Source organism: Ambystoma mexicanum, chromosome 1q (genome assembly GCF_040938575.1).
Source record: "Ambystoma mexicanum isolate Mex_15411 chromosome 1q, UKY_AmexF1_1, whole genome shotgun sequence".
NCBI classification, from domain to species: domain Eukaryota; kingdom Metazoa; phylum Chordata; class Amphibia; order Caudata; family Ambystomatidae; genus Ambystoma; species Ambystoma mexicanum.
The window spans coordinates 433401348-433421594 of record NC_090922.1 but is presented as its reverse complement, the minus strand read 5'-3'; the positions used below and the strand labels follow the sequence as shown (position 1 = coordinate 433421594).

Here is a 20247-nt window from a genome sequence, read left to right as displayed (position 1 = left end):
TATCCTGTGTGTTTGGTATTGTAATTTGTCTGCCAGGTTGGCAGACCTGTTGAATCGCAGGTTTCCGCTGTATTGATCTAGTGGTATGTGTGCCTGGTATATGCCGGTGTGTTTCCCAACTGTGGGGTTGGCGATGTTTAGGTCAGGGGATTCTGGTCCCACCCAGCCCTTACCTACCTAGGTTTCCTCTGTGGATTGGCGGTATGTGAACCAGGGTGGTTGGAGAGTCCCCCCCAGCCCTTAGTTACGGAGGTTAGAGATAGGGGTCATGGTTTCCTCCCTGGGTTTCTTGTTTCCTGTTGGGTCCAAGCTTCCCAGTCGTACCCTCCTGTTTCCAGAGCAAAGAGCCATGTTTTCTGTAATCTGAGCAGAGCTAGATTTGTGGGGTGTCTGCCAGGGCTGAGCACTGGGACATACTTCTGAGCACAGGCACTTACTGTCTGAGATTACGTTCACTTGTGATTTTGTGTTTTTGGAACAGAAAACAACTTGCAGGGCCTTGTTAAGCGGGCCACTTCCCCTTTTTCTTCTGGTTTCCAGTCAGCATGGGGTGCACCAATATGCAGGTGCATGCCAGGCCACCAACTAACTGAGTCTGTAACATATTGGCATAGGAATGTGACACATGCTGCACAGTCTGTCTGCAGTGCCATAAGTGGGGCAGAGGAGCCAGCTCTTCAGTTGTTCCTAAACGGAGGTAGACTTGGAACAGTCTGGCTTGCCACTGCGATGGAGTCCCAGTGGACTGGAACATAGCATGAGAAGGAATGGTTCCTAGTTTTCGCCTTGCGAGACAATCTAGTTTCCAGTCTGGTGATGGCCTTACTGTGAAATGGCCGTGTACTGACCAATGTTTTTAGTTTGTCTTTCGGGTAGGCCGCATGCCAGCGGTAGTTCCCTTGTAGGTGAGGCACCAGATCCTGGCTGGGATAGGGGGCCAGTGTAATTTGTGGATGGTTTGGGTTACGTGGTCAAATTACTTAAGAGTTTGTGATGGTCAAACCCCAGAATTGTGTGACACTTTGAGGGGCCCCGAGAGAGCAGCTGGGAGCTCTGTGAAGAGGGTAGTACCCTGCCATTATGCAAGAATAATAGGGCCATCACCACTAGGACAAACTAGTGCAAAAAACTTAGGGGTTATATTCGAGAGCATTTGCACTTTAACAGTGCAATTTTTCATGGTATATGTACTAGAGAAAACTGTCCCCTCATACAAAAACATGCACTTTCATTGCAATTTTGCACCAAGACAAACTTTGCACTAGTGCTAATATGGAATGCTGATAGCACTAGGCAACCTTTTCCCTGGTGCAAAAATGCTTTGGAGGTGCATATTTATGCACTACGACAATCTTTGTCCAGTGCTTATACGATGATAAAGTGCCCTTTTAATGATGCAAATGTTTTCAAATATGGCCCCAATGTTTTTTGCACTAGAACAACCTTTGCCTTAGTGCTAATATGAGTGCTAATTTGGTGCAACATTGTACATGCACCAGTGCAAGGTTTCTGTAATCTGCCCCCAGGTTGTCAAGTTTCCAGGCCTAAATCACACACTATGCCACATGAAAGTGGATTAAATTGTGCGTGAAATGTGAAAATGTCTCTAATTAAGCATGTGCTCTTATGGCACTATTTCAACACACATCCTTGGTTTTAAAAGGAGCATGACTTGTACTCTTTTCCAGCACCCTTACAAGAAAATCTCTTCTCTTGTGTTATTTTCGAGTGTTGATGTTTAATTTTCTGAAAAGCAAATGCTTATTTCTCTGTGAACTTTCTTCAAATGGGAAGGCCATTTGGATGAACCTTGGACCTTTCACTTTAAGATATGTTCACGTCAGGTGACTTCGCGTTGAGTATATTAATGGATCCCCCTGTGTGCCCTGCAGAAATTCGAAGGAAGTGGGCGAAGGTAGGGTAAGGTAGAAAGAAATATGTAGTGGGCCCTCACCTTTGCCCCCGGGGAGCAATTAGATTTCATGTTATTACTGAGTAAAACTACTATGGTGGTGATTCTGCGCAGTATAAGAGCAGTGTAACATGACATATATGTCAGCTCCTTATAAATCAGTTCTACAAAAAAATATGTGTTGTTTTATTTTGTTTATGTTTAATAGTGCGTGAAGGTCAGTTCCTTCAGAGTGTAAGGGACAGCGAAAGGCAGATGGTCCAAAAGTTGAAATGTTTAGGTGCAGGTGAGGCAAGAGAATGGAATCCAGAAAGAGTGCAGGGAGCGCAGGCAGCAAAGGGAACTGAGGGAACAAGCAGGAAGGATGAGCAAAGGGGGTGCATAGAGAAGTGAGGGACGAACGATAGAGGGCAGGACACCATTGAGAACGATGTCAAGCGATTAACGTTGAACCCAGTGAGTCCAGTGTATGAGTGGAGACAGGGGCACAACTAGACTAACACTTTGGGAGGGCTAATCTTCAACTGTTGGAGAGGGGCTAACTTCAGAAACTGTGAGGGGAGGGGCACACTTACTGGTGCGGGGGGGTCCTCTGCCAAGGCATGCTTGTGTGAACTAGTAGTAGTACAAATCATTTATTAAGTGTAAACTCATTACCAGAAAAAAACTGTTTCAAGGTGCTGTACAAAATCCATGTAACATAAAAACAATGAATAACAACAAATACAAAACAGTAAATAAACAGCTTATCCATCCATATTGTCAAGTTAGTAGCAAATCGTGCAGTTTAAAGCTACTGACACTTCCTCCAAACATGAAACAGGATTGAAGGACAACATGCACATTGTACTTGCCAGCACAGCAATGCTGTGGTTGGGATGGATCAAACTCTCCCAGGATCACACACTTTTGTTAAGCAGTGAAGCCAGGAGTTGAACCATGCAATTTACAACATACCTTTCAAGCTCTAGTTAGCAAACAATATTTGCTTTGGCGTTCAAGAACCACAAAAATACGGTTTACAGCAATTACTTGCAAAGTGCACAAATCGCCCAAAGCAACCTTACAATATGTGCACGCTAATATAAACGGGTCAAGCCAAAAGAGCATCTTTGCAGCTGTTGTTGCCCCACCCTGAATGGATGACTACAAGTCCCAAGAGGTAAACCCACTTTTCTTTTCATTTTAAACTTGTCAACCTCATGGTTATAAATTCATCTTTAAAGAAAATCTAACTTTATTTTGTGAGCCACTTTGTTTCTGTGGGCATTCTTGACCAAATGTGGGGGTTTGTGCATGCAACTTCTTTTCACACATTTTAGCGGGGCTCTTCATCTGAATCTTCAATGTTAAAAGCAGCCATGAATATCCCCTTCACGTCTGAAACCAGACACGTAAAGACTGCTGTGAGGATGAGCTGTCTTCTGTGCGCTCCCAGCGCTCCAATCCCTTCGCTGACGTGCAATTGCTAACATCCCGTCATGATTTCAATTACAACCAGTGCAGCTGCTGCTCAGATTGAAATGTCTTACAGAGGTAATTTCCAGGCTTTTGGTAACAGTGCAGCCCCAGCACCGTTTATCATCTGTGTCCTCTCCTGCCTGGAGGCAGCTCTGCATGCAAGCAAGGTCAACTCAACATAACCCACAATTTCGGGGGTGGGGCTAATGCACCATTAGCCCAATGGTCGTTGCGCGCCTGTCTGAGAGGTAAAACTAATAGAGCGTTGGATCCAAATTCTAACAATGAGAGTAAAATCCACCGCATGTTTTCAGGATAGCCACAGTCATACCGTATACTGAAAACCTGACATGAATGTTTCGAGGATCGGACTTGGAGGCGAAACAGATGGAATGACTAGATGGAATGACTAGATGGAATGACTAGGCGCCTCATTACGACCCTGGCGTTAGGAGTTTAACGGGGCCGGTAGAGCTGCCGGCCCCGTTAAACCCCTACCGCCTCATTGCGAGGTTTGCTCGCGGGACCCGGTAAGGACCAGGCGTCCTTAGCGGGTCACGCGAGCAGACCACGATGCAAGCAACGGGCACGTCATTAACGGGCCCGTTGTTTGCATCCTCCCCATTCCCATTGAGCCCTATGGGGGCTCGAATGGGAATGGGGATGTAAAGGGTCTGGGTTCCTGGAATGGGGAAATACCGGGCCCTCCAAGGTTGGAATGGCCCGGTATTTCCCCATTCCAGGAACCCGGACCCGGAATGGGGGTAGCCATGCCGCAAATAGCGGCATGGCTACCTCCAGGGTCACAATGAGGCCCTGCGTGTATCATCTACAAAGCAGTCAGGAATAAGCTACACATATTGGGTTGTGCTCCTCACGCAGCAAATCGACCTACGGCTTGAATCACTAGTCCGCAAAGAGAGGACCTGCAAACAATCCTAGTCTTGTCATGCAACCACCCACCCTCTGGAACGCAATCCCAGTAGCCACTCTGAATGGTGTAACAATTCTTCATTCCGAACATTTCTCAAAACGTTGCTTTTTCAACAGCACCTGACCATGGACTATTCCCAATGGAAGCACAGAACGCAAATCGTAGTACTGCGCTACTGTTAAAAAATATGCCAGCCCAAACGCTGGCTACCAAAACCTTGTACAATGCTCCGCTGCTCTCGAGCTAGGTCTATGCTTTAAACAATAAAATAAATAAAATAAAAATAGGAAAGTGGGGTTTGATTGGGCAATTTATGAAATGAAAGTATCTGGACAGAGCGTTGCTTTCTGTGTGCAGTGGTGTGGGAGGCCCTGTGTGTTTTAATTCCAATATGGAATGGGGGAGTCCAGAACAGTTTGAGCGCATTCATAAGAAGCAGGAACGGGGGGAACAGGTGACTTCTGTGCAAAGTCTCCTGGGACACAAGGCTGCCGTCCAGGCCGTGGCCAATCCAAGATTGGAAACCGTCCTATATACACCGATGAGCATCCTGTGATGACACAAACCACAAAGCCGCCAAGGCGACCCACATCAGTGAACTCCTCGTCATTTGTAATGAGGCATGAATGCAAATATAGCCGCTGTGCACTTTGCTTGACACGGGTCCAGAGGTAACATGTGGCGAGTGGCGACAGACAAAACCCGTCCGGCGGCCCGGAAACCAGTCGGGCCGCTTTTCTTGCGGGGTTCTTTGTCACAGAGTTTTTGCGAAATATGACATTTCGTCCCTCCCAGAGGTATAAATAGTTCCCTACAAGAATGACTCCGGTCACAATTCCACGACACTGGGGCCGGCACAGACGGCGAAGATGTGTCGATATGGAAGAAAGACGTCGCATTTCCTGTTATGCCTCCTGGCCGCATATCTAGCCATGGGTAAGCTTTCCTTTCAGGGGGTTTGTTTCAGAAGTCCTGTAATACGTTCAATCGAAGGTCAACTATCGCGATATGTTGTGTAGCTAGCGCGGGAGAGGGGGACTATTCAAGCAAGGGGATCTTTATGATATAGAAGCACAAACCAGGAATTATAAGATGACATCATTGAGTTAAGAAAATAGGCAAAAGTCTAATTTGTCCTTGTTTTTCGCTCTCTTCTATCTCGTTCTCTGTCTTAAGGTATAAACACGTGGCACAAGGAGCTGCCTTTTTAAATGCTGTATTCATTATTGTTGTTGTCTAGAGAGTTATGTGACCATCATGAGATATGCAGCTCCTTGCCAAATAACGTCACATCACCAAAAAACAGAGAATGACGGTTTTAAAGAATAGGCACTTCTAAAGGGAACGCTTGATCAACAAGAACGCTTTGATTAAGAATATCTGGCACCAGGGCAGTGGTGGAGCCAGGGTGGGGACAGGGGGCGCCCCGCCCCCCCCCTCACCCTTGGTGCCCGGTGCGCACCCCAGGCTCCCGCTGGTGCCCTATTATAATCCGCCCCCCTGACCCCAAAAGCTGCCTCTGCTACTGCACCAGGGTCTTCAGTGTTTCGAAAGGATGTGGGGGAGATCTTGAAAAAGCAAGCACATTTGTGAATTCTCTCTCGCCTGATTGTGGGCACCTGCCTTTAAATGTGCTGTCCCAAACACCTTTACTTTGCCTGCAATCCTTCACAATGTATATTGGGACAGTCAGACTAGGGATGTACGTTGTTTGTAAAAAGCTTTTTAAGGTCCCTCATCATCATGCTCCATCTTGCTTGGCCTTTAAAGTTTTTAACGTTTTTTGGGACCGCCGTTATTGTTCTTATCACATTTCTTTTGATCTGGTGCCCTTTCCAAAAAGATCTGCATTGAAAAGGAGGCGCTCTTCCTTTCCTGTCGAGAGGTTGCGTGCCCTGCTCCAGAAATGCTCTGCTTCCATTTTAGAAAATGGATAACATTTATTTGGCAAACTATTTAAATCGTTTGTACACATATGCATGTAACATTTTAATTGCCTTGGAATTCTTAATATCATTATATTGATATGAATTCCAGTTTAAAAGGGAATTTGGTGCCCTTATAGTAGTAGCGATCAGCTACAAATAAAACAATGTTGTTAAATAAATATAATGACTGGCGTCATATAAGGTGGATGTATGGAGGTTTCATGTAGAGGGAACTAGCAGCTCCGCAGGTTTTGTGCCAGGACAGGTGACTGTGACATAACGCATTTTTCTACTATATACATTTTCCTAACAAATTATTTAAGTGCAAATACGTGACATGTTTTTGGTTGGCGGGATGGCCTATCTAGTAAACTTTACACTTAATGCCACATGTTTATGTAAACAATAAAGTGCTATGCTATTATACACAATGACTTGTAACATGCAGAACTATATAACAACAACAGTACAGTCTGCCTTATTTTATCAGATCTGAATGACAGTATGAATTTCAGAAGTCATTTAATAAGCTACTCGTCCAGTGTTGTCTTGTGAGCGCTGACCCATCAGTAAACGTTTTGGCCTCATTTTCAAACCAGGCTCTTAGCAAAACCAACAGATTTGTGCAGGCACGGGGTGCGCATTTTCCAGGCCCTTACTTAATGTTTCTAATAGCTGGCAAATAGTGTTAGTAGGCCATATTGTGGAAGTGCCTGACAAGGGCCTAGCCATTGACAATGATTGGCTTTACCCATGCCTGTTTTTAAGATGAATTCAGTGCAAGGAACAGATGTGAGGACACACACACATTGCTTATTGAGTGGCTGAAGGCACATGGGTCAAGATATTTTTATTACACCAGGAGATGGTTTACAGCTGCAATTAAGCCAATTGTTTTCAGAAGAGCAGCAGAGCACAGAGCAAGATCAAAGAGATCTAAGGGGAAGGGATGTTGTGGCCTGGGAGCGCAGGGAAGCTGAAGGGACTAGCCACAGGAACTAGCATGGCCATGGGCAGTCAATGGGTGGTTAAAAATTCACACAACCTCCTTACATCCCATCTTTCTCCTGTCGTTACCTCACATGCCAATAGTTGTTCTCGCCGTCAGCGCTCACGGCGCCGCTTAATAGCCAACACATTTAAAGTGCTAATTGCAGAGAGGTGTCCACCAACATTTGCACTTGGGTGCAATTGTATTGCATCATTTCCACCACATAGTGGAAAACAAAAGTGTTAAACAAAATCGCCTTCACACCTTGTTTATTTACACTATGTGAAAATCCCTCTCACAATTAACCCTTGCAGGCAGAATTTACAAATAATTCCAATCAAATTTTCCTGTTTCGGGCACGCTCCATAAACAGGTGTATTCCATAGGAAGGTTGTTACTAGACAAGAGGGCAAATTCTACAAAGTTAACAGGGTATTGCCCTTAGTAGATTATGTTTCACACAATAGGTAGGCAACACACATCTGTGTTATAAGCTGGTAGCAGCCAAATGAGACCCAGGAGAGGTCCAGTTGGCAAAACCAAACACTGTGGTAGGGACAACAGTTTCAGCTAATATCTAGATGTTATTTTAGATGTAGTGTTTGCTACATCTAAAAAGGCGCCAATTAGCCTATTTTTGATAGCTTGAGCAAACCTTTTTACATTGTCCGACTCCCCTTTAGTCAAAACGAGCTTTGGAAGGGAAGTGGTGACTGTATTGTCATTGTGTTTTAGGAAAAGGAACTTTTCTTTTTCCTTTGTATTTGTGTCATTTTAACCCTAGCAAACCAGGGTCAGTGTGACAATCTATGGGTTATTAAAGGATCGTTTATGTTTAAAAAGGAAAACATATCCTCTTTAATTTCCCTGGTGCGCTTCTTCTTTTACTCATAGTCTCTTCCAATTCAAACACATCTGGAAGAGAGTGGTATAGGATTTACAAGGCTGAATGTATTACACACTATAGAAGTTGGTAATTTTACCCTTATTCTGTCACTATTAGACAGGCGTAGTAACACTGCAACCTAGTTGAGAGTGCACTCTAGGCAGGGATAGTAAATTCCTTGTTCTATCCTTCTGTCTTCTGCCACAGCCTTGTTTCTCTATTTTTAGCTAGATATTAGCTGAAACTGTTGTCCCTACCACAGTGTTTGGTTTTGCCAACTGGACCTCTCCTGGGTCTCAATTGGCTGCTAACAGCGTATTCCATAGGAATCCATTGGCTTTATGCCAGCACGAAAACATGTTTGCAGGCAAAGTGGGAGCACAATGGAGGCACTTAGGGCCTGATTTATAAAACTGTTTTAACATGAGAAAGTCCCATTGAAAACATTTTTCTAAATCAGGCCCTTAAAGTCCATTCCATGGCCCTCCTCTAACTGCTTAAACAATTAAAATCCCTGGGAGCGATAAAAACAAGATGTAAAAGCAGGCTACCACATAGACAACTGTTTTACACACTTTTAGGGGTTCATGTTCGAGTCCCCATGGCACAAATACAGGGGTTAAATCTGGCATAAATGGGTTATGCCAGGTGCAACACCTTTATTTACGCTGTGGGCGAAAGTGCCAAGGACGAGTATGCTCGTCCCTTTTTGCATAGACTTGCATATTAGCCTGGCAGTTCAGGGGTTAAATAGTGGAGTGGGGCACAGAACGGTCTGACCATTTCCGCTGCGTATTCCCGCTCTGCCTGCAACAAGGGAATGGCGTGATGCCATCACCATATTTTCATACTAGCATAAATCCAATGGATTGCTATGGGAGCCGCCTGATGTTGGCACCTGCTACAATAAGGCGCATTCCACAGCAATCTGTCATAAAAGTAATCGCAGGCTGCATTTACGCTTTTTGTGCAAAAAAGGTTGTTATGGTGATTTTGCCTGCTTAGACGTTTTTTTCACTTCATCTTGTAAACCTCCAAAATTTCCCACTGGGGACCCAAGTGCACTTAAGTGCAAACGTTATAGGCCCCCTCCATACAATTATCACTTTTAAGAAAATGAGCGGCCTATCAGAATTGCTCATTAAATACATATTGCCATGCTTAGAGGTGTCTGGGATGCAGAGAGGTTCTCCAACTCTGCATTAGCTCTCATGAATAATTGAGGAGGTGGTCTGTCTACTGATGGGAAAACAGTGCCCTTCGACAACCATCGTTCCGATAACTGAGGCATGCAAGTGCTTACTATACAAACACATAGCCAATCACGAGTGAGAGTGTCTGAAGCTTTGCTAGGGCGCGTGGTTGGCTGTGGTCAAAGAGATGGGAACTGCAGGGTGCACACTCTGTTCCCCTAGTTTCCCAAAAACTAAGCCATAGGTCCTTTACTATTTTTCCTCGGAGGGACCATTTCGTTATGTTGGTGGGGGGGCGTGTGTTTCGTGTGAACACCCAATCGGAATTCAAAGCTGTTTCCGGCATGCAATGCAACAGTGTCATAGTTCGCTGAGCTGTTTTGCCAGCACAGCTTTGATTCAGTTTATTTCAATGACCTGCTTGCAGGGCCGGGCCGGGCCTGGGCACAGGCGTTCTCGGCCGTCGCCCAGGGCACTCTGGTGGGTAGGGGGGGTTGAATTGATGAAAGCAACACATGGGTATGAGGAGAGAAAAGAAGGAGAGGGCATGTCAGTCACGATCATTAGTGAGGGACGTGAGAAGAGAGATTGTCTTCCCTGGACCTGTGCTGATTTATAAGGCGCACGTACATGGGTGGAGAGAGAGTCCCCCACTTTTTGCAGAGGGTGGATGCAATTCCCCTTGGGCTTTTTTGAGGTCGGCATTATAAAAGAGATTTGTTTCCTTGTGTGTTCAGCCACCTGCATTTCAGCCCAGGTCGTTACATTCCCAGGCCAGATACCCACCAGACACCCACAAGACCACATGAAAGTGTCTTTGCTTTCCAGGGAATATTTCAATATAGATTGTTAGGTTTAAAAAGTGCACACCTTTTATACTTTACTGGCAATGTTATAGGAACTCCAACACTTATTTGTACTGTTCACACTCTTCTATTAAGAAGGGTCAACTGAATTACATGTGCAGATTTCACTTAAAGGTGTGTTCACTTCCTGTATGTAAATCAATGATCCCTCCCCGCCCCCCCAAAGCCCCACTCTCAGCGTTTTAAAATGTTTTAAGTCTTGGGCACGGCTGATTTAGTTAACACATGAAGACCTTTGAAACGTCTCACTCTCACTGCCTCACAGGCGTTCCAGCAAATAAGGTCTGCTTGGACTGCACTATATGTTGCCCTCTCTGCCCCAGGCCCAATCCCTGCCCGGGCATCCTTGACGCCTGCAGTCACAGCTGAAGACATTCTGTAGGTATGTAGCTTAAAATAGTAACAGCATTGCTTGAAAATTCATCCAAAATAATCCTCATCTTTCCTTCTGAATAAAAAGCATATTACTACTTTGGACAATATGGCCAAATATATACAGCACAAAAATAAAAACAATTGAGAAACTGCTTTAGACGCAACAGTTTACGTCAGTTAGCAGAACACAATCACAATTTTTTCGCACTGCATTCCAGAGTCAGATGGCTTTTTCAAATGAAAGTTGCAAATGGTCCCATGGCAATCAATATTTCTACCAACGACCGCTGGGTAGATGTGTGTGTGCAAGTGACTGAATTCCAGACTGCTCTCATATCTGGGTTGTTCAGTTATCCAAAGTGTGTGCTCCTGGGCAAATCTTTTGTCACCTTACATTGCCTGCCAAAATTAGAAGTCTCCAGAACTGATTCAGCTCACACGGTCTACTGCTCCAAAAAACCAAAAAGCCTTACTCCTGATATTGCCAGATGAACAAGTTACTTACCAACTGTAACGTTCTTTCGACTGGATGTTCCTCCCACGTATTCCTCATCTTGTGATAAATCGTTATCTCCAGCTTCGCTGTTTCGGAAAAAAAATTTCTCGGCAGAGGGCGCTGTGCTCGAAGTCGTGGCGTCGATAGTCCCTCGACGTACTCCGTACTCTGTCGACGTCACCGATGGTATAAATACCTCGAGCCGCGCCCGTTGCTTCAGTTCTGTTTTCTCGATGAAAAATATATATATATATATATATATATATATAGGAGGAACACCTAGGCGTGTCCCATGACCGATACATTCTTCGTGAGAGGAAAGTGTAAGAAAACGTAAACTGTACTGTTGGGTAGGATGGGAGGGTCGATGAGAAATACGTGGGAGGAACATCCAGTCGAAAGAACGTTACAGTTGGTAAGTAACTTGTTCTTCGAATGGATTGTGTCCTCCGACGTATTCCTCATCTTGTGATAGGCTCCCATAGCAGTAGCAATTTTGGAGGCGGGAGTACCAATTTCAGTTTTCGTGGACAGAATGCATAACTGCCTTTACAAATAAACCCTTGTTAGAGGAGGCAGGGTCCACACAATAATGTTTAACAAAAGTATGCATGGTTTTCCAGGTTGCAGCTGCACAAATATCTTGTTACGCTCACCTGACTTCCACGGAGGCGCAGGCCTGGTTTGGAGTGCTGTTGCCTCTTCTATGGTGAAGCGCAGGACTCGGAAGATGGACAGGACCGGACCCTCAAATCTGGCTTGTCTGGCTCGCAGAAATATCCTTCTGTGTGTGAAAAGGGAGTATTAACAATCTGCGGGATAATGTGTAAGCCTCCCACTCCCTTCTCACCCTCCACGAAACCCTTCTGCGATTCCCCGTGAAGTCTCACCTTAGGGTCTGAAAGGACGAGCTCTCCATCCTGCTTCTGATGCAGGGGCGCGTTGTAATCCAGTTACTTCACTGGATCATGGATTGTAGAGAGTTCAAGTTTGCTTGACCTTCCCGGTAAAGTACTGTGAGAATTCTGTTTATAAGTATGAGCCCGAAATAATAATTGTCCGTTGTCTCTATTTCAGGTGCAGAACAAAGATTCCGAGATGAGCAATGGAACCGACGAAGGAAACTCAGGTGAGTTGTTTGATGAGAGGTTTCTTTAGTGTCCTTGCATTAATGCACTAATGCTTGTGTCTTTTTCCCCCATAGGGGCCGGGGTTCGGAAATGCCAGAGATATGGCACCGACCAGAAGTGAGAGGTGCAGTTCCAGTAGATATCAGGTAAGTCTTTAATGAGCGTTCAGGTAATGTCTTAGCATTCGCTCACTAACGCTGATGTCTCTTTTTTCCCCTTAGGGGCCGGGGTCCGGAAATGCCAGGATGCGGCACCAACCCGAAATGAAGTGGGAATGACCCAACAGGTAAGTCTTATGATGGCAAATTAAGGTTTTCTTATTCTCTTCCCTAGCTCACCTTTGTTCTTGTCTTTTTCTCCCTAGGCGCTGAAATGTGGCTGCGGATCCAGATGGTCGCTGATGAACATGGAGGCGCCTAGTAAAGGTGAGTTGTTTGATGAGAGGTTTCTTTAGTGTCCTTGCATTAATGCACTAATGCTTGTGTCTTTTTCCCCCATAGGGGCCGGGGTTCGGAAATGCCAGAGATATGGCACCGACCCGAAGTGAGAGGTGCAGTTCCAGTAGATATCAGGTAAGTCTTTAATGAGCGTTCAGGTAATGTCTTAGCATTCGCTCACTAACGCTGATGTCTCTTTTTTCCCCTTAGGGGCCGGGGTCCGGAAATGCCAGGATGCGGCACCAACCCGAAATGAAGTGGGAATGACCCAACAGGTAAGTCTTATGATGGCAAATTAAGGTTTTCTTATTCTCTTCCCTAGCTCACCTTTGTTCTTGTCTTTTTCTCCCTAGGCGCTGAAATGTGGCTGCGGATCCAGATGGTTGCTGATGAACATGGAGGCGCCTAGTAAAGGTGAATGGAATGCGGCGCTGCAGCGATCGATGCGATGTGCTTTTAAAATGAATGTCTTCCTTTTCAGGATTGTCGGCGAAATGTCTCCGGAATGCGGATTTAGCAGGTAAGGACTCTTCTTTCTCCTATTCTCTTCTCTTCTCCCTTTGCAGGTGTTCCGGATGCTGGCGGGCGTGGCAGAAGTCAGGATGCAGGAGCAGACACGGTGAGCGTCCAGCTGCTAGATGCAGAACAACGCGAAGCGTGAGTTGCTGCTTGGGCGTGGCTTAAATAGCCTTCAAAGTAGTTCCAGGTATGTATCCTTCCTCTCAGGTATGTATTCTTCCTCCGGCCACACCCGTGTGGTTAAGTAGTTCCCAAAGATAAAGTAGTCCCATTCAGGCCTCTAGATGGCCCGGATGTTGCAGCATGGTCTGCATCAGGTAAGTTTACACCAAGCACCTTTAAACACAAAGTCATCTTTTATGAGCCTGGCGCCCATGGCGCCAGGACTGTTGTCCAATATGAGCCTGGCGCCAAAGGCGCCAGGACTGAGTCCAAAGGGCCCCTACTTGGGGCTGCTGAGACTTCCCTCGGGGACATGATGTCTGCCTCTGGGGCAGCTGGGCCTGGTCTGGCTCCTTGGAGGTAGGCATCATGACAGTACCCCCTCCCAAGGCCCCTCCCAAGGTTGTTCTCTCCGGGGGTTTTGGCTTGTTTGGGAATTTTCAGTGGAATTTTTGTATTAATCGCGGCGCGTGTACATGGTCGCTTGGTTCCCAAGATCTCTCCTGAGGTCCATACCCCTTCCAATCAACTAGATAGAAGAGTTTTGACTTTAACACCTTGGAATCCAATATGTCTTTAACTTCAAATTCTAATTCCCCATCAATCTGAATTGGTTCTGGTGGTTTGATCAGTCTGGTTCCTGGTTGCACCGGTTTCAACAGTGAGGCGTGAAAAACGGGATGAAGTGGCATGTTCGCTGATAGATCGAGTTTAAAGGCCACCGGGTTGATTATAGCTTTGATGGGATAGGGTTCTATGTATCTGGGGTTGAAAGTCTGCGGTCCTTTGAGAGGTAAATGTCTAGTTGCTAGCCACACTTGGTCCCCTATTTGGTACGGAGGTGCTTGACTTCGATGTAAATCAGCATTTTCTTTGTACTTTCTCTTGGCTTGCTGAAGATGAGTCGTAGCTTCTTTGAAAGCTCGGGTTATCGTGGAATGCAAATGATCTACCACAGGCATTTCCAGGTTTTGAGGAGGGTCCAGGTCTGAGGTTCGAGGATGATGACCATACAAGGTGTAAAAAGGGGTTTGTCCTGTTCCAGAATGTACAGAATAGTTATATGCATATTCTGCGATCCAAAGAATGTCTTTCCAATTGCTTTCAGATTGGTGCAACATACACCGTAGATATTGTTCAAGGGTTTGGTTAGTTCTCTCGGTTTGGCCATCGGTTTGGGGATGGTGACTGGTGGATAGTCGTACATCAATTTGCGCCAGTTGACAACATTTCCTCCAAAAATGGGAAATAAACTGGCTTCCTCGATCTGAGACTAATATGGATGGAAAACCATGCATACGAACTATGTTCTCCAGAAATTCCTTGGCCAAGATGGAGGCTGAGGGTAACCCTTTTAAAGGAATAAAATGGGCCATTTTGGAGAAGAGATCCACAATCACCAAGATAGTGTTGTATCCATAGCAAGGAGGCAGGTCGGTAATAAAGTCCATCGACAAGGTGTGCCAAGGTGCCGGTGGAATATCCAAAGGTTGTAGAAGACTGGCTGGTCTTTTCTTTTGACCTTTATTTTGGGCGCAAACTCCGCAAGACATCACAAAAGATTTTATGTCTTTTCTCCAGGATGGCCACCAGAATTGTTGTTTGATCTTTTCCTCAGTTTTAGCGATACCAGGATGTCCTTCCATTAATGTATCATGATAATGGGCAATAACGAGTTCTTGCAGTTCTTTGTTAGGCAGAAATAATCGCCCCTGGAAGTACGGTAAATCGTTATTAACGGAAAAGTGTGACCCCTTTTGGCTCCATTCTTGTAAGGCTGTGGAGTCTAATAGTTGTTTAACTCGAGTTTGAACGTCCTCAATAGTTTGTAAAGAGGTCAAACCCCAAATTCTCTGTTCAGGTATAATCGGTACAGGTTCTAAGCTCGAATTTGTTTCTTCCATCCCAATCCGAGATAAAGCGTCCGCTTTGCCATTCTTGCAACCAGGGCGATATGTGATTACAAAATCAAATTCCGCAAAGAATAAAGCCCATCGGAGTTGACGTGATGATTGGGCTCTGGCCGTCTTTAAATATTGCAAATTTCTGTGATCTGTAATCACCGTGATGGTGTGTCTTGCGCCGAGGAGGTAATGACGCCAAGCTTTGAAGGCGGACTTAATAGCTAGTTACTCCTTGTCGGTGATTGCGTAATTAATTTCAGGAGCCGAGAATTTTCTGGACCAAAAGGCTACAGGGTGTAGTTGGTTAGTTATTGGATCCCTTTGAGGCAGGACAGCGCCCATGGCTAAGCTGGATGCATCGGTTTCAACAATGTAAGGGAGATCTGGGCGTGGATGCTTCAACACAGGTGCAGAGGTGAATTTAGTCTTTAGGTCTTGAAAGGCCTGTTCTGCCTCATGAGTCCACTCGAAGCGTTTATTCTTCCGTAAGAGAGCTGTGATGGGTTGGACCACTCGAGAAAATTCCGGGATGAATCTTCGATAAAAATTGGCAAAACCAAGCATGCTCTGAACCCCCTTCACAGAGCTAGGAGATGGCCATTTGAGGATGGCGTCCACCTTTCGCGAGTCCATTCGGACTCCTTTAGGTGTCAGGATGAATCCGAGAAACTCGACTTCTGTGGTATGAAAAACGCATTTTTCGAGTTTTGCAAACAGTTTGTGCTGGCGCAATTTTTCAAGAACTGCCCTGACATGTTTTCTGTGATCGGATTCCGAAGAGGAGTACACCAGGATGTCGTCGATATATACGATGACACAAACATCGATAAGTTCCCGAAGAACATCATTCATAAAGTATTGAAAGGCGGCAGGTGCGTTGCACAATCCGAAGGGCATCACCTGATATTCAAAGAGCCCATATTTGGTGCGGAATGCAGTCTTCCATTCGTCGCCTTCTTTTATACGCACCAGGCGATAAGCTCCCCGGAGATCTAACTTGGTGTACATACCAGCATCTTTTACCTGGTCGAGAAGTTCAGGGATCAGAGGCAGAGGATAACGATTCTTAATCGTTATTTGATTTAGGGCGCGGTAGTCAATACATGTTCTAAGGTCGCCTTCTTTTTTCGGCACGAAGAACAGAGCTGAGGAAACAGGAGACTTTGACGGGCGAATAAAACCATTGGCAAGGTACTGATCTAAATACTGACGCAAATGAAGGTTCTCAGGGTCAGTAAGAGCATAAATCCTACTACAAGTCGGTTGAGCATTGGGTACCAGATCGATTTGACAATCGTACGACCGGTGGGGAGGTAACGTGTTGGCCTGTTCTTTTTGGAAAACGTCTTGGAATTCTTGGTACTCAGCCGGTAGTTGTATAGTGGCGGAAGTTACTGAGGCCAGGCCCATATTTGGATTTCTTGGCTAACAAGTTTGTTCACAATCAGGAAAGGTTATTCTCTTTGCTCGCCAGTCTATTCGAGGATTATGTGTTTCTAACCAAGGAATTCCTAGAATTGCTTGAAACTGTGGGGCCTTGATTAGGTCAAACACAATAGCTTCCCGATGTCCATCCTGACCCACTAGTGTCATTTCTGTAGTGGAATGAGTTACCGGCCCTGAGGCTATTTCGGTTCCATCAACTGTAGTAATGACATCCTTGTTAGTTTTCGGACGGAGAGGGAGATTAATCCTGGAGGCCAATTCACGATCTACATACTTTCCAATAGCTCCACTGTCGATGTATGCCTTTATAGCATGCAACCGCCGAGGCTGTTTCGGATCCACGAGGACCATTGGCATGATGAAATGCGAGGTCAAAGAGTTTGTTTTCAAGCTCGGCAAGCGGACCTCTACGCTTGTCGGGCTTGGTCGTTTCCCGAATCAGGTTCTGTTAAATTGTTGTTAGTGGCTCCAACCACCTTCTTAGGGGGTTTTACCGGACAATCTCGTAGAAAGTGACCAGAAGCCCCGCAATAGAGACATAATTGCTTTTGCCGCCTTCTCTCCCGTTCCTTCTGCGTTAACGGTCCTTTAACTCCACCGATTTGCGTAGGTTCTGAAACGTCGGTACTCTTGGGGTTAGCGTGAGTTTTGATCAACACTCTGGTTTCAAACTTGGATCGATCTGCTTTTCTATTCTGAAGTCTGTGATTAAGTTGGACCACAAGGTCTATGTACTCCGCGCAGACTTGGGGTGGATTTACTATTTGGGCTAGCACGTCTTTAAGTTCTCCGCGCAGACCTCGATGAAATAATGTGATCCTTTTATTCTCTGGCCACCCAGTTTCCACAACCAACCTATTAAAGGTGGCGATGTAAGATAAGAGATCCTGGTTACCTTGTCATAAGGATAGCAGTTTGTTGTCTACGGCCTGTCCCTGAGAGTGTCGAGCGAATAATCTTTCCATGCTTGCCTGGAAGCCTTGAAAATCCTGGAGAATTGGGTCATCTTGATTTACCAAAGGAACTGACCAATCGGCAGCACTGCCGCTGAGATAAGATAATACAAAAGCTACCTTGGTCTGGTCATTAGGGAAGGCCCCAGGTCTGCATAGGAAGTGTAAGCGACATTGGTTCATAAAAACGGCATATTTCTTGGGGTCCCCAGCAAAACGTTCAGGCGGGGCCAAAGGCATGTTTCCTGGTAGATTGATTTGTACCGGGTTATTCGAAATTATAGAAGTGGGATTACCCCCGGAACTAGGTAAAGGAGTTTGTCCTGCCTGACCCTGCAACAACCGTTTGGCCAGGTCATCAGTTCTTTCCTTAGATAAGATCAGTTCTCTTTTGAGAGCGTTAGTCTCCTGGCGGGCGGAGTGTACTTCTGCCCGTAATTCCCCCAAAAGCTGGGCCAGCTGGTCTGTCTCGGAAGTTTCCATAGCGCCCGGGTGGGAAATTGTAGGTAGGCTTTGCGTTCTGTTACGCTCACCTGACTCCCACAGAGGCGCAGGCCTGGTTTGGAGTGCTGTTGCCTCTTCTATGGTGAAGCGCAGGACTCGGAAGATGGACAGGACCGGACCCTCAAATCTGGCTTGTCTGGCTCGCAGAAATATCCTTCTGTGTGTGAAAAGGGAGTATTAACAATCTGCGGGATAATGTGTAAGCCTCCCACTCCCTTCTCACCCTCCACGAAACCCTTCTGCGATTCCCCGTGAAGTCTCACCTTAGGGTCTGAAAGGACGAGCTCTCCATCCTGCTTCTGATGCAGGGGCGTGTTGTAATCCAGTTACTTCACTGGATCATGGATTGTAGAGAGTTCAAGTTTGCTTGACTTTCCCGGTAAAGTACTGTGAGAATTCTGTTTATAAGTATGAGCCCGAAATAATAATTGTCCGTTGTCTCTATTTCAGGTGCAGAACAAAGATTCCGAGATGAGCAATGGAACTGACGAAGGAAACTCAGGTGAGTTGTTTGATGAGAGGTTTCTTTAGTGTCCTTGCATTAATGCACTAATGCTTGTGTCTTTTTTCCCCATAGGGGCCGGGGTTCGGAAATGCCGGAGATATGGCACCGACCCGAAGTGAGAGGTGCAGTTCCAGTAGATATCAGGTAAGTCTTTAATGAGCGTTCAGGTAATGTCTTAGCATTCGCTCACTAACGCTGATGTCTCTTTTTTCCCCTTAGGGGCCGGGGTCCGGAAATGCCAGGATGCGGCACCGACCCGAAATGAAGTGGGAATGACCCAACAGGTAAGTCTTATGATGGCAAATTAAGGTTTTCTTATTCTCTTCCCTAGCTCACCTTTGTTCTTCCCTAGCTCACCTTTGTTCTTGTCTTTTTCTCCCTAGGCGCTGAAATGTGGCTGCGGATCCAGATGGTCGCTGATGAACATGGAGGCGCCTAGTAAAGGTGAGTGGAATGCGGCGCTGCAGCGATCGATGCGATGTGCTTTTAAAATGAATGTCTTCCTTTTCAGGATCGTCAGCGAAATGTCTCCGGAATGCGGATTTAGCAGGTAAGGACTCTTCTTTCTCCTATTCTCTTCTCTTCTCCCTTTGCAGGTGTTCCAGGATGCTGGCGGACGTGGCAGAAGTCAGGATGCAGGAGCAGACACAGTGAGCGTCCAGCTGCTAGATGCAGAACAACGCGAAGCGTGAGTTGCTGCTTGGGCGTGGCTTAAATAGCCTTCAAAGTAGTTCCAGGTATGTATCCTTCCTCTCAGGTATGTATTCTTCCTCCGGCCACACCCGTGTGGTTAAGTAGTTCCCAAAGCTAAAGTAGTCCCATTCAGGCCTCTAGATGGCCCGGATGTTGCAGCATGGTCTGCATCAGGTAAGTTTACACCAAGCACCTTTAAACACAAAGTCATCTTTTATGGGCCTGGCGCCTATGGCGCCAGGACTGTTGTCCAATATGAGCCTGGCGCCAAAGGCGCCAGGACTGAGTCCAAAGGGCCCCTACTTGGGGCTGCTGAGACTTCCCTCTGGGACATGATGTCTGCCTCTGGGGTAGCTGGGCCTGGTCTGGCTCCTTGGAGGTAGGCATCATGACGTATCTGCTGCCGGAACTCCCCTCTTTAGAGCCGCAGAAGTAGCCATTCCCCTTGTAGAATGGGCACGAAGCCCATCTGGTGGTTCTTTTCCCGCTAATCTGTAGCATTCAACTATGGCTAATATGATCCAGCGGGAAATGGTCTGTTTTGTTACAGATAAGCCTAATTTATGACCAGTATAACCCACAAATAGTTGGTCATCTTGTCTCAATTTAGCCATCCTTGAGATGTAAAAACTAAGAGCCCTCTTGGGATCTAGTCTGTGTAATCTCTCCTCTTCCTTGCCCAGATGAGGAGGAGGATACAAAGTTGGTAATACTATTTTTTGTGACAAATGGAAGTCCGAGACTACTTTTGGCAAGAATGAAGGTTTAACTTTAAGGACTACCTTATCCTTATAAAAAATAGTATATGGTGGTTTGCATGAGAGAGCCTGAAGTTCGCTAACCCTGCGGGCTGATGATAGGGCCACAAGGAGGACAGTTTTTAGAGTCAGAAGCCTCAATGGACATGAGTGCAGAGGCTCAAAGGGTATGCAAGTCAAGAATGTTAATACTA

The 20247-nt window shown here is 45.9% G+C and overlaps 1 protein-coding gene across 2 annotated transcripts in view; it reads left to right on the top strand.

Moving 5' to 3' along the window:
* Positions 1–5118: 5118 nt before the first annotated feature.
* The window catches only part of LOC138528315 (5-hydroxytryptamine receptor 3A-like), a 422150-nt gene continuing 407021 nt past the window's right edge, over positions 5119–20247 (top strand). Inside the window, exon 1 of one of the 2 annotated variants that reach the window (XM_069639820.1) lies at positions 5119–5243. In XM_069639820.1, coding sequence (XP_069495921.1) covers positions 5177–5243 — 67 coding nt within the window. In that variant the 5' untranslated portion in view covers positions 5119–5176. The remainder of the gene's footprint in view (positions 5244–20247) is intronic. The other variant, XM_069639830.1, reaches the window with a different exon arrangement.